Source organism: Meleagris gallopavo, chromosome 3 (assembly GCF_905368555.1).
Source record: "Meleagris gallopavo chromosome 3, MGAL_WU_HG_1.1, whole genome shotgun sequence".
Lineage (NCBI taxonomy): Eukaryota > Metazoa > Chordata > Aves > Galliformes > Phasianidae > Meleagris > Meleagris gallopavo.
This window is the reverse complement of record NC_139406.1, coordinates 74,154,427-74,167,285: the sequence shown is the minus strand read 5'-3', so window position 1 is coordinate 74,167,285 and position 12,859 is coordinate 74,154,427. Positions and strand designations below refer to the sequence as shown.

Genomic DNA, 12,859 nt, shown 5'->3' with positions numbered 1-12,859 from the left:
GTAAAAAGAAACGATATGGGTGTTTTCAAAGATAATAGAAAATGTAAGAATGATGGGTTTAGACTTTTCAAAAGTGATACAAATTGTTTGTTGTTCACGTGATGAAACAAAAATTCATTTGTCCAAAACCAGTTATTTGATGAACTTTGTTTATGTCCTCAGAGGATGTAAATAATGAAGGCAGAAACCCATTCATTTTTGGAGAAGTTCATCTCGGTTTTATGGAAAAGGATTTTCAGTGGTAGCACAAAGACATTCAAACAGATAATTCAGATTTTTCAGTCTATTTTCTGTTCTAGTTTTTATACAGTGTTCCCCACTGCACCTTATGTAAAGATATGGACATGTCTTGATTTTTTACATACACAATTATTTTTATTTTACTGCAGGAAAATTAAATCGTCTATACTGTGACTGCATGACAGATATCATTACAACGGTTCCTTCCCCAAACAGTATTGTTTATATGAGCAGCCACTGCTTACACTTAATACGAAGAACTGCTAGCGTTTTGCCTACTGCTAAAAGCAATAGTAAGAAGATACAGATTATACAACATGTCCATACGTGTGTGAGAGAGATGGACACAGAACACAAGAAATTATTTTTGCACTTAATTTGTAAAATGTTTTTCTATGCCTCTTAAGGCAGTTTGCTTACCGACCTTTACCATGTTGTTCAAGCTTCAAATTCATTCCTGTTGAGTAATTTCTAAAATCAGGCAACACACTATGTTTTACAAGAAACAGCAGTCGGGTATGACATGGGCCTGTTTTTCACAGCATGTTGTCAGGACTGGACATCATTCTTACTTACAAAATGAGCACAAATCTTCTAGCAGCCGTTATATCGTACCCAAACTAAACGTTCCAAAAAGACAGTACACAAATTGTGCTTGTAGGTGCCAGAGAAGGCAGTGTGTCCACATGAAATGCTAGTTGTTTACCCCAGAACCTTGGGGTGTCCTTCCAGGCCACTTGCCTTATAGAAAGAAGAGAAGCTGGTACTCCAAGCACATGTCATGAGGATCCCAGCTCTGCTCAGTGTTACCTCTTCCCTCTTTCCATTGCTTGTGTGAGAAATGGGGTGCCTGGAGAGTGCAAATGAGTACAGCTAAGTGAAGAGTTCACCTCTCCCATGGAGAGCACTGGGAATGTTGGCTGTCTTCTAAAAATGGGCATAGAGCTTCTCTAAAACTTGTCAGCAATAGCAGTGCAGGCCTCATATATACGACAGTTTTCTTTATGCTGAAATGGCTATGAAGGATAAACCTCATGCTTACAGGTTCAAAGAAACAGAATGGTTTGAGTAGGAAGAGACCTTTACACATTAGCTCCCCTGCAGTATGCAGGGACACAGCCAGATCAGGATGCTCAGAGCCCTTCCAGCCTGACCTTGAACGTCTCCAGGGATGGGCTTCTGTCTCCTCTCTGGGCAACTTGTTCCAGTTCCTCACTGCCCTGATTGTAAAAAACTTTTTAATTATATCCATTTTAAATGTCCCCTCTTTTAGTTGGAAAACATTTTCTCCACTGATGATATTTTAATTCTGGATGAGTTGAGTAGAGTCACATCCACCATCTGCCTGTCTGAGTATCATCAAGAATAAGAGAGGATATCATCATCACTAAAGCTAGTTGCATTCCTGTTGACAAGAAACTTTTCAGGTGATGCAGCAAATTTTATGAGTTAGGGTTATGGCTGAGCAAGTAGTCTGGATTTTTGGACCACTTTAGGGGCAACTGTTTTTTCAATATTTTTTAGGAAAAAATAGCATAGATGTTGCCTTAAATAAGTATCAAAATGTTATTTTATTGTGTTAGTACTGAAGTTCATCATGCCAATGTAACTTCTCAAATAGAAATCAAGCTATGACTCATCTGAATGAAGTTGTCAGACACAAAGATTTGTCTTCCTACTAATTTTCAAAAAATAAGAAATTATTATGAAACATGTTTTATTTAAATTGTCAGTTTAAAGTCTTTGCAAAATAAAAGTAACTTTCTGTACTGTGGTTTGGAAAGGATCTAGCTGCTTAAGCAAGATCCCTTCAGATGTAGGGGCTGTAGGCTGTGCATATGTCACTGGGAGGATATTTTCTCATACATTCACAGGAAAATCTTGGGTTTCAATGACCAATTCCTTTAATGTAGCAGTATAGAATGAAGAATAGAAGTGGCCTCAAACTTCCCTAAGCAACAGGGAGCTAAAACCATGCCATATGTCACTGACTTTCACGAGCGATGCTGAGCAACAGAAAATCAGCCTGTTCTGCAGTATTACATACTGCCCCAAGTCATTAACACAAAGCAGATGGCTTTGTTGTTGATTAGAGCTGGTTAGAATTTGAAATTCCCGATCCATAGGAAATTTTGACATTTATATTTATTTTCACTACAAATTGGAACCGAACATCAAAATTTCCCAGTGAGATGGAATTTAAAAATTATTTGGAAACACCGAAACACATTTCATTGCACTGGTAATAAATTGTGCTATCAGTAATGTCAAAACTGTAGTAGTACAAAATTTAACATCTAATATAAAAGTCAAAACAAAATCAATAATAATGTCACCCTGAAACTTTTAGCTTTGTTAAAATGAAATGATAAAGTTAAAACAATTAATTCTGACATTTTTCTAGAATTTTTTTCGGAATGCAACACATTTCCACAAAGCACTTTGACGTCAACTCAGCAGCACTGTTGGATGGAAATGAAAAAAATGTTCATCCAGTGCTGCTCATAAGCTCATCTTGCAGATACAAGGATGTAAGAATTCTTAGAAACAATGTGCGCAGTGAAAAAATCAGTGCTTTCTCGGCAGTTAAAAAAGTTCTCTGGAAGCGGTTCTCAAAAATTATTACAATCTCTACAAAATTACTTCAGTCTTAAATGTCGTCTCTTCCTTAGGTCCCTCATGTTCAGACACACTGACAGTGCTAGGTGCTGTCATGGACATTTGTATTCATGAAGTGGTAAACTCCAGCATTAACTCTGTGCATCATGTTTCCACCTCCTTAACAAGGTTCTGGTCCTGGCTGCCAAGACCTCCCACTCCCATTCTCCTGTTGCTTGCTTTCCCTGAGAAAGTTCCATGAAATTTCTTCAATATGGAACAAAAACCCTCAGTTTCTTTCCAGGTAGAACATCATTCCTTTTTCCATCTTTAAACACATCGCGTTTGGCAGTTAATGGCTCAGGATTTTTCAGTATCATGCTTTCATTTTATCTGTCAACACCGAGTCTCTGCTGTGGGATAGGAGACCATCTGTTAGCAATTTTTTTTAGGGTAGAGTAAGCACAAATGTCACTCTTTAGGAGTCACATGCTATTTATTTACCAAGATAAAAAAATCAAGATCATGAATTCACATCAGCTTCTCCTGTTACTTTGTGCAACAGTAGCTTTCTGCTTCAGTTTCCACTCCCTCCCACCAAGGTATTGCATATATAGTTACATAAAGGGACTGCGTGAGATGTAGGACAGATTAGAAACCCGATAAAGTTGCTGCTAGGTGAATTTGACGACGGGTCTGCTTGGGTGCACTGGGGAGGGTTATGTTACTGCCGGTGAGTGCCTTACACAAAGAGAAAGAGCACTTCAGAAGAGAGGAGAAATAAACTGTGTTCGATGTAGCTGAGATGTGAGAATCAGGATGAAGGCAAATTGCAGCGAGGCAGACGAGGAGGAAAGCTCTTCTAAAGTGCCCAGGCTCTTGTTAGGCTTCAAAATAAATGGTGTTATTTTCTGAGAGATCTCAGCTTGCTGATTACAGATGCTTTTTGAGAAGCTGCCTATTACACAGGTGTCCAAGCAGAAGATGAGCTTCTGCTGAGAAGGTTGAGGTAAACTGTGGTTGAAAAATGTGACCTCAAGCATTTCAGAAAATATGATCCTGAACAGAATTGTTAAACAAAGAAACTTCGGGCTCTAAGTTGGTCTCGTAAAAGAAGACAAAATCGCTGTACAAAATGTGTGCCATTCATATCTTGATATATGGTCTCCTTTGGAAGGAATGCCGTGAGATAAAGCCACTCCAGCTGGAACATGCTGAGACTTTCTGCCAGCTCCCCTGCAGTGAGCTCAGCACCGGTGTTTATAAATGCTGCAAGTGTTCTGTGTTTACTGAAACTGCTGAATGGAGCAAAGTCTGGAAAAACATCCTCCTAACGATGGTCATCCTAATGTACGGTGTTAGCAAAGTCTCTGTTGTCCTTGGTCTTGAAATATTGGGCAAAGGCAAGCATACTTCTGCAGTAATACTCCTTCTGCAGAGTTTGAAGAAATCAAATCTATATATATTTATATAGATTTATATAATGCACAAAAGGGTCGTCTCAAGTCAGCCAAGACAAAGAGTTAGTCATTTTAAAGACCTCAGGTGGCTCTATCCAGCATTAATGAAAAAATCAGTAATTTATTTCTTACAAAGCCTATAGTGGACTGCCATTCCTCAGCTTTACACAAAAGAATAATTATGAACCAAAAAGTACATGCATGTCATCATGATTTTTATTGTAGTGGGTTCTGAAACAATGAGGGAAAGAATGAAATGAAATAGGGAGACTCTTTGGGAGCCTGGGAAGAGGGTTTAGCCAAATTTGTATGAAGTCTTCTTTTATTTGATTTCTGTTATCTTTTTTATCTCCGTATTTCTCATTCAGCACTGGAAATATTACTGTGAAGCCTTTGTTGGGCAGCCCTGTAGGATGACTAATCAGCACATACTGCATTATTTTTCACAAAGCTCACAGGGTGATGGGTTTCTTCTCACTTACCAAAGTACTTTGGATAAATCCCAGGCACACAGCAAGTCTGGAGGCTGGGGTCCCCTCACGTGCACAGGGAAGCATAGGGTTCAGGCTCATATGTACCCCTTGGAAGGTCATTGTAGGGCTTGGGAAGGTGGACTTCTTTATGCGCAGTTCCAGTAGTCACTTCTCTGGAAGTCTTCACTACTTGTCTATGTCTATATGAAAACAGAGGTTATACCTAATTGAGTAGAAAACCTTCCTAAAGAGCTCTTGTTGAGCTGCTCTTTGAAGTGGTAGAGATTGAAAGGTCTGGAGCACAAATCTTATGAGGAATGGCCTAAGCAACTGGGATTGTTCAGTCTGGACAAGAGGTGGCTCAGGGAGACCTTATTGCTCTCTACAGCTACCTGAAAGGAGGTTGTGGCAAGGTGGAGGTCAGCCTCTTCTCCCAGGTAACAGTGATAGGACAAGAGATGATGGCCTCAAGTTGTGCCAGGGGAGATTTAGGTTGGATATTAGGAGACATTTCTTCTCAGAGAGAGAGGTAGTGCATTGGAAAAGGCTGCCCAGGTAGGATGTAGTGTCAGCATCCCTGGAGATTTTAAATAGAAGTGTGGATGTGGCACTGAGAAACATAGTCAATAGCTTGGTAGTTGGACTGGATGACCTTAGAGATCTTTTCCAGCCTTAATGATTCTGTGACCTCACCATCTGTGTGGATTGCTCCCCAGGCAGCAGCAAGCAGCTGACTGCCAGCAGCTGGAGAGCAAATCTGGTTGATGTCCCTCTGCAACCCAAACCTGATGGGTTGGGATGGCAAGACAAAGCCCGTTATATGAGCAAGAGCAGGAATAGTTCTCTTCAGTAGATAAGTTTGTATGAGCAGGGCTTTAAAATGGAAAGTGTTACCGACCATGAACACAAGTGGAGTTACTGCACACTTTGCATATCTGCATAATGCAAGCTTTCCCCTCAGCTCCTAATAGCAGAAATACACCTAGTCGTATCTTCCTGTACCACACGCTCAGCCCTGCAGGAAGCAGTTTGGACTCAGACATCTCCTCTGTGCAAGGGGGCACAAGGGCATTAACCCTCTGAGTGCTTGTGTCTACAGCACTGCATTGCTGAGAGCAATATGATGAGATGTTATCTAGCATCTGCCGCTGATTCTGAAGATCCTGGTAGTAGTGCATTAGCATTTATTGACAGGGGCAGTGCCTTTCTGCTCCTTGTCCTCTCCCACTCCCCTCTCCAGCTCTCATTGCTAAAATGCATGAAGGAATTATGATAAAAAGAAACAGGAGAAGATGTAGCAGGAGCAGCTGTAACATTTCTCTGCAAGGGTAAATCTGTAGGGATAAAAGCCTGGGCTTTTGATGTCATATCCATAAGCGTCTCCAAGTTTGCAACTCATGAACACTGTGCAGCTGCTCCTCCTTGGGCTGCCCACCCCACTTCAAGAAGAGCCGTAGAGGTTTTGCTGTCACTTCTCGTCCTTGGTTTCTCTTGGGGGCTGTAGCAGGAAACCCAGGAGTGAGTGCTGTCCAAGGGGCACTTTCTGCAGGGGAAGGTCCCCTTGAGGGGGCTGGAGGACAATAAAGTTTTACCCTGTGCTGGATGTTTTAGGCATGGTGTACTTGTTATACTGCACTGCAAATCTGTTTACTGCTCTTCCTTGTGAATATTCATAACAGAATGTCAGATTTTTTTAATGAATCTTGCTTGTGAATTTTATCCATTTTTTTGCTGTTTGCCAATATCATCAGATAAACTGAGAGTGGCAAGGCTGAGAATTTTAATCAGCATGAATATTTTTTAAAGTCCCTGTGTGATTTGTAGTAAGTTGTATTTTCTTTCAAAAATATGATCTGAGATACTGCTCTAAAAAAAAAAATAAAATGGAATAAAAGCAGCAGAAGGGCTTGTTGCCCAGTCAGGGCTGTGCTTGGGAAGGTTGGATCAGCGCCGATGTCCATCTGTGCAGTGTGCTGCGCTGCGTGGAAAGGTGAGCCTGGAGAAAGAAACCCATCACTACTTTTGTTTGTTCTCTTGGAATTGCCATGGCATTCTGATGGTTGAAAAGCTCTGTCATCGGTCTCGTGAAAAATTCCACACCTAGGCCTGATAAGAGCTAGCTCTAAATACTTGATGTATGGAGCATTCTCTGTGCATTTCCTACAGTAACCAGCAAACAGATTCTTCTCATAGCAATCACCCAGCAGTGGCATTTTCCTTTCTGATCTTCTGTGGGCTGAAATGAGATTGACCTTTCCAGCCATAAATGCATTACCAATACCAAATAATTTGCCAAATAAAATTGTGATGCCTCAGAAATAAGGCATCGCAATATTATTGCGTCATGTTGTCCCACACAGCAGTCATTCGTATCCATTAAATCCAGCATTGTTGTATCAGAGGGAGAAACTGCAAGTAAACATAATCATTAAAAACCAAATCTTTTTGTTTTGTATATCTCCAGTATTTATTTTTTCAGGATTGTCGGTGTTTTACTTTGCCACTGATTGCTATTCACTTCTTACTTGCTTTAATTATTTGCACCTCACAATTTATTAGAACTTTGAGAGATCTTCAAGAGGTGATAAAATGTGGGGAAAATGCCTGAGGAGATTCAGATTTATTTCATTCTTTGCATTTATTGCTGCCATTGCTGACTGGAAGTCTCTTAGCTCACTGTGCTCTGCCCATAATCCAATCTATCCTGAAGAGGCAGGCAGCAGTTTACAAAGTGATTATAAGGATCTTTGAGTGTCCTCAAGGATTTTCTGTACTTGGCTGCAAAGGCATTTTGATCTGCTGTTGATGGAATGGGCACAATAAATCCCATCATTATGGTTCCTAGAACAGCACCTATTAATAATGAACAAATCGGAGGGCAAGGACCATAAAACAAATTGATTGCAAGTGGGCTCAAGAATAATTGTATGGCTTTTGACTGCGTTGCCTGGTATCACAGTGGCGATGAGTTTCTGCCCCTTGCTGAACCACATACCATTGGTTCTGCCTTCGTGCCTGGAGAACAGATTTCTTTCTGATGGCGATGTTTTGCAGCTACCAACAAAATGCAGTGCATTCTGTTATCCTGTCTTTTTTTGATTCCTTGATAAAAATGCATTATCAGCTATGTATGCATTGTTTTTTGGTCTGAAACACAGTGTTGGTTATCTCACGAAGGCCAGAGAGCGGGTACTATTTTCATAAGACTCCAGACTGGAAGTACGCAGGCTGAGCTCTGCATTCTCAAATGTTTGAGGTATTAAAAAGCAGCAAGGGATTATGCTGCTAATGCCAGCTCACTCCCACTGCAGCTGGCTTGTGCGTGGTTCAGAGATCTTCCCTCCCTCCTCCAACGTCTGCAGAGCATGTAGCCCTGGGGCTGTGGGGCGGCTGCAGGCTGCAGGCATGGGTAGATGCCAACTGCTGTGGGATTTTGCTGGATTGCTTTTATTAAACTGATGCTGCTTTAAACCAAGACTTGCCGCTTCACTTGCCCAGGTGCTTTTCTATCCTAACGGAAGACCCTGCTCCTGCCATTTTGCTTAGTGTGTCTAATGTGATCTGCTTGCTCCCATGCTGTTTACTGGGGATCCCAACAAGTGCCCACTGAAGGCAACACAACACTCAGCTGTTGGACTGGGTCTAGAGAACAGGGACATTTCTGACATTTTCAGGGTATTAAGAGTTTGGATGACTGAAGTGGTAGGTTTTCATCAGGAGGAAAGGTGATAGAAAAAAATTACCTTTGAGGTAGCATCTTCCACTTTCCAAGTGTTTTGGAGATCCTTTGAGAAGAAAAGACATCATTTGGATTGAGCTAGTCGTGCAGACCCTGGAGGTGGGCAGGAGATGGAGGAATTCCCAGTGGGCAGGACTCCTCAGTGTGTCAGCCTCCTGTCCATGAGCAGGGAGCATCCTCTCCATCAGCTCTAGGAGATCAGACATGCAGCTGGTGGAGCCTGTGGAGGCATGGACAGATCTTAGATGGATCCCACCATCTCATCTCTGAGAAATAAAGCTTTTAGGTTGCTATGGTTCAAGAACATAGGAGATAAAGGAGACAGTCCTCCAGCTGCCTTGAGGAATTCAAATTCACCCTGTGCAAATTCAACTTCTTTCCACAGGAAGCAATAAACATCAGTTAGGGGGAGCCCCTATTTCTCTTTCCTGGTGTCACATAAGAGAGGCAGGAGCTGAGCTTCTAATAGTAGTAAATTTCTCACTAGCTGCTGCTGTCACTTAATGATTCTGTTTTATTCTATGTTTTTTTTAAAGTATTACCTTGATCTAGAAAGGACATTTTACTGAACATTCATTTGCCACTCCAGGCATCGTTCATAAATCCATCTCAGCAGCTCAGAGACTCTGTTCTGACAACAGCGTGGGAGTCTTGTATAAATTATTTTGCAATTCTACTTAACTTGTCCACACATCACATTTTAGTTGTGACTGTCATTCCCCTGATAAATTCTCAGGCAGATTTCTGTCGACAAAGCGTACCTTCCCACAATTCGGGTATAATGCTAAACTTCCAGGAAAAATGATGGTGCTGTCCTTTGGAACCAACACACTCAGGCTCTGAGACTTAAAATCCAAACACCTCCAATCACCAGTAAATCTGCTGCACAGTGTGATACGTAGCAACTTGCCTTAAATAAGATATAATTAAAGTGATTTAACTGAAATGGTGGAGATAAAAGATTTTTTCTTAATGGTTAATTTCATTGAAATGAATTTCCAATTTTGTTGTCTGGATACTTCATTTTTTTTCTCTCCTTTTTTTAAAAAAGGTTTGTTTTCAAAGAGTCATGACCACCCAGACTACTATTACTCAGTAATAACTCCAATTTCTGGCTACAAGGAGAATTTTAAACAAAACAAAACAAAACAAGAAAAAAAGAAAAAAAAAAAAAAACCCTTGTAGTTTGGGGCAGGGGAATCCACCGTTCATAAAATCTTCCCAGATTTTATCTGCATTTGAAATAAAATGGGAATTAGTCCATGCCAAACAAGAGAGGCAAAGTATGGGTGGCTCTGATTGACTCATAAAGATGTGTTGAGAAGTTCTTTGGAGCTCCTTGTTTCTGTGCCCATGGTAGGTGCACTCTGATCCCATTTTGGAGCAAAACCAAGTAAAAACAATTATTTGCAGCAGCCTTCAAATAAACAAAATAAATAAATAAATAAAATAAAAAGCAGCTTTTTTGGGGTGAGGTCCGTGAGCCGGTTGGGTTGGCTGGAGGATGTGCTGCAGCACACAGCTACCAGTCAGCATGCACCTCACATCATCCATTGCTTGCTTGGTGATTTAAAAGGGAAAATAGGATGGCAATGAATTCAGTGTAACAACAGTTCTACATGCTGTGAAAGTGCAAAATAAATAACATGTAGGAGAGGCTTGTTAGTTTTTTCAGAGTATACTTGTAGTAGGAGACACTGTAAAAACTTTCAGTTGATTCCCAAGTGCAAACCATTGTCAGAAAACTCCAATGCACTGCTCTTTTGCAGCCTTCAAACTAATTGTTATTAATAACTTCGAATGTTAATAACTATTATAACTAAAATGAAGGGCTTTTTCCTCTGTAGGTAATATTTTGACACCAACATGGGAAAGCAAAACAGCAAGCTACGCCCTGAAGTCATGCAAGATTTGCTAGAAAGTACAGACTTTACAGAACACGAGATCCAGGAGTGGTACAAGGGCTTCTTGAGAGACTGCCCAAGTGGACACTTATCCATGGAGGAGTTTAAAAAAATCTATGGGAACTTTTTCCCTTATGGGGACGCTTCTAAGTTTGCGGAACACGTATTCCGCACTTTCGATGCCAATGGAGATGGAACAATAGATTTCAGAGAATTCATCATAGCCTTGAGCGTAACATCGAGAGGTAAACTGGAGCAGAAGCTGAAGTGGGCATTCAGCATGTACGATCTCGATGGGAACGGCTACATCAGTAAGTCAGAGATGCTGGAAATCGTACAGGTACGTGCTGCTCAAAGGCACCCCTTCGCCTCCCTCATTCCAAACAAATTATGGAGCGATGCCAGAATGAGAGCTGGGTGAAAAACTGTGGCAGCACTGAGGGTTGATGTTCTGGGTTCTCTGTATAATGCTTGAATGTAAAATGTTATTTCTTTTGGCAAAGGTTTGTCACAATTCATCCTACAGCATTAGATATCCAAGCTAAGTTTTTCTGAGTGGTACACTGCATGGGAAGCTCTCTTCCAGGAGCGATGTTGAGCCAGAGCAGAGCAGTTAGACTGCTGATCAGTGTGCTTCTGCCCTCTGGGAAATCACTGCCAACTAATTACAGTTAATTACAGTTGGACCAAGTAGGTATCTTAGATTAACCAGATAGCCTACTTTTAATGAAGGCAGGCTCCCTCAATAAGAAATCTGCTTTGAAATCATGTTGTTACGAAAAAACAGCCCATGTATTTTAAAACACATCTAACTGTCTAATTCCAGCATGGTCTGCATACTTAATGCAGTACTAGCTATCTTCATATTAACTTGCCAGTACAGATAAACCTTCTTTGTATAGATGAAGTTTCCATACACTACTTCTTTGGATGCATTTTCTTGTGCTGTTAATAGGAGTCCCACCTCATTCTGTCTTTCTCTAACATATTTTTGCCCTTGAGGGACATCATTCTACTCAAAGCTTTAAAACATTTTTGGTACAGTAGTGTATTTACACAGCTTGAGTTTGTGTAATGCAGCATGGTTTAAAAAAAAAAAATCATGTTATCAGATCCTTCATTTCATTGGTAAGTTTGCAGTGCTCCCTATGTACTGTATAATTCAGATTTGTATTTGTACTGGAAATGAAGGGAAAAGAATACACACAAATTACAGCCTGTGATGGCAAGCTGTGTGTATGGAATCAGTGTAATGTGTGATGCCCTTGTCTTTCTGTCAGGATCTTCTGTGTCCTCCAAACAGTAACAAACACACTTCTTCAGTAATAACAGATATGTGGCTCAGTTGCAAATGTAGAGTTGTTGTGTTGTATTCTACCAATTTTCTTTTGTGTTCCAATTTCTGGGGTAAGAAGCAGGGCTGCCCTGAGTGAACAGACACCACCCAGTCTTGGTGCAGTGGAATATTTGCATTAGAAGAAACTCTATTCCTTCAAATCTTCCACCCCTACGGGCAGGGTAACAGGCTGCCAAATACATTTTTTCTAGCTATACTTCTTGTCATGAAAAATAAAAAGAGAATCCCCAAAGAACTAAGAAAACACAAAACAAAGACCAAGGGATCCCAGCAAGGGATCCCAGCCCTAGCAAGTGCCCTCTGCTTGGGAGGAGACACACCAAAGGCTGCCAACAAGTGTTTACAAGAGGCCTAAGTGCCCAGTAGCAACATACATCCCCAAATCAGAAGGTTTACAGATACAGAGAACAAGGACACAAGTGTGTTCATATCAGATTTAAAGTATCGATGGCCGGGATCTCCGTGGTGATCCAAGCAGGAACCAGCAGAAATAGCAGCTTTTCCCAGTGACCACAAACCTGCTCACCAGCATGCTTTGAGGCTTGGCCTTCTTTATCATCATCTTGGTATCAAATTATAGCACTATCTTTTACAACCATGCTGCCATCTCAAAGTGAACCTGCAGTATAGGAGGCAGTGGGAGCCTCTAGCTCCTCTCTGTTGGGTAGGATTACCAAGAGAGTGATGAGGTGCTGGAACCGGCTGCCCAGAAAGGTTGTGGATGCCCCGTCCCTAGAGGTGTTCAAGGCCAGGTTGGATGGGGCCCTGGGCAGCCTGGTCTAGTATTAAATGGGGAGGCTGGTGGCCCTGCATGTGGCAGGGGTTTGGACCTTCATGATTCTTGAGGTCCCTTCCAAGCCATTCTATGATTCTATCATTCTATGATTTGTTGCATGGTTTCTGAAAGTACATTCAGCTGAGATCTGAAATCAGGCAGGAAGTGCCATTTCTTGCTTTATCAAGAGGTTCCTTTGATGTACAGTGATCAGTTTTATAAAAAAGCAGCTAGTAACTATCACTTTCATTTATGAAAGATGATCATTTTTTTAATATGGAAAGATAGGATTCTGTATTAATATCTTTGTGGA

The 12,859-nt window shown here is 41.1% G+C and overlaps 1 protein-coding gene across 2 annotated transcripts in view; it reads left to right on the top strand.

The window, feature by feature from the left end:
* Window positions 1-12,859, top strand: part of NCALD (neurocalcin delta) — a 50,225-nt gene that overhangs the window by 23,619 nt on the left and 13,747 nt on the right. For both annotated transcript variants that reach the window (XM_003205205.5, XM_010709184.4), the window contains one exon: window positions 10,358-10,754. In XM_003205205.5, coding sequence (XP_003205253.1) covers window positions 10,377-10,754 — 378 coding nt within the window. In that variant the 5' untranslated portion in view covers window positions 10,358-10,376. The remainder of the gene's footprint in view (window positions 1-10,357; window positions 10,755-12,859) is intronic.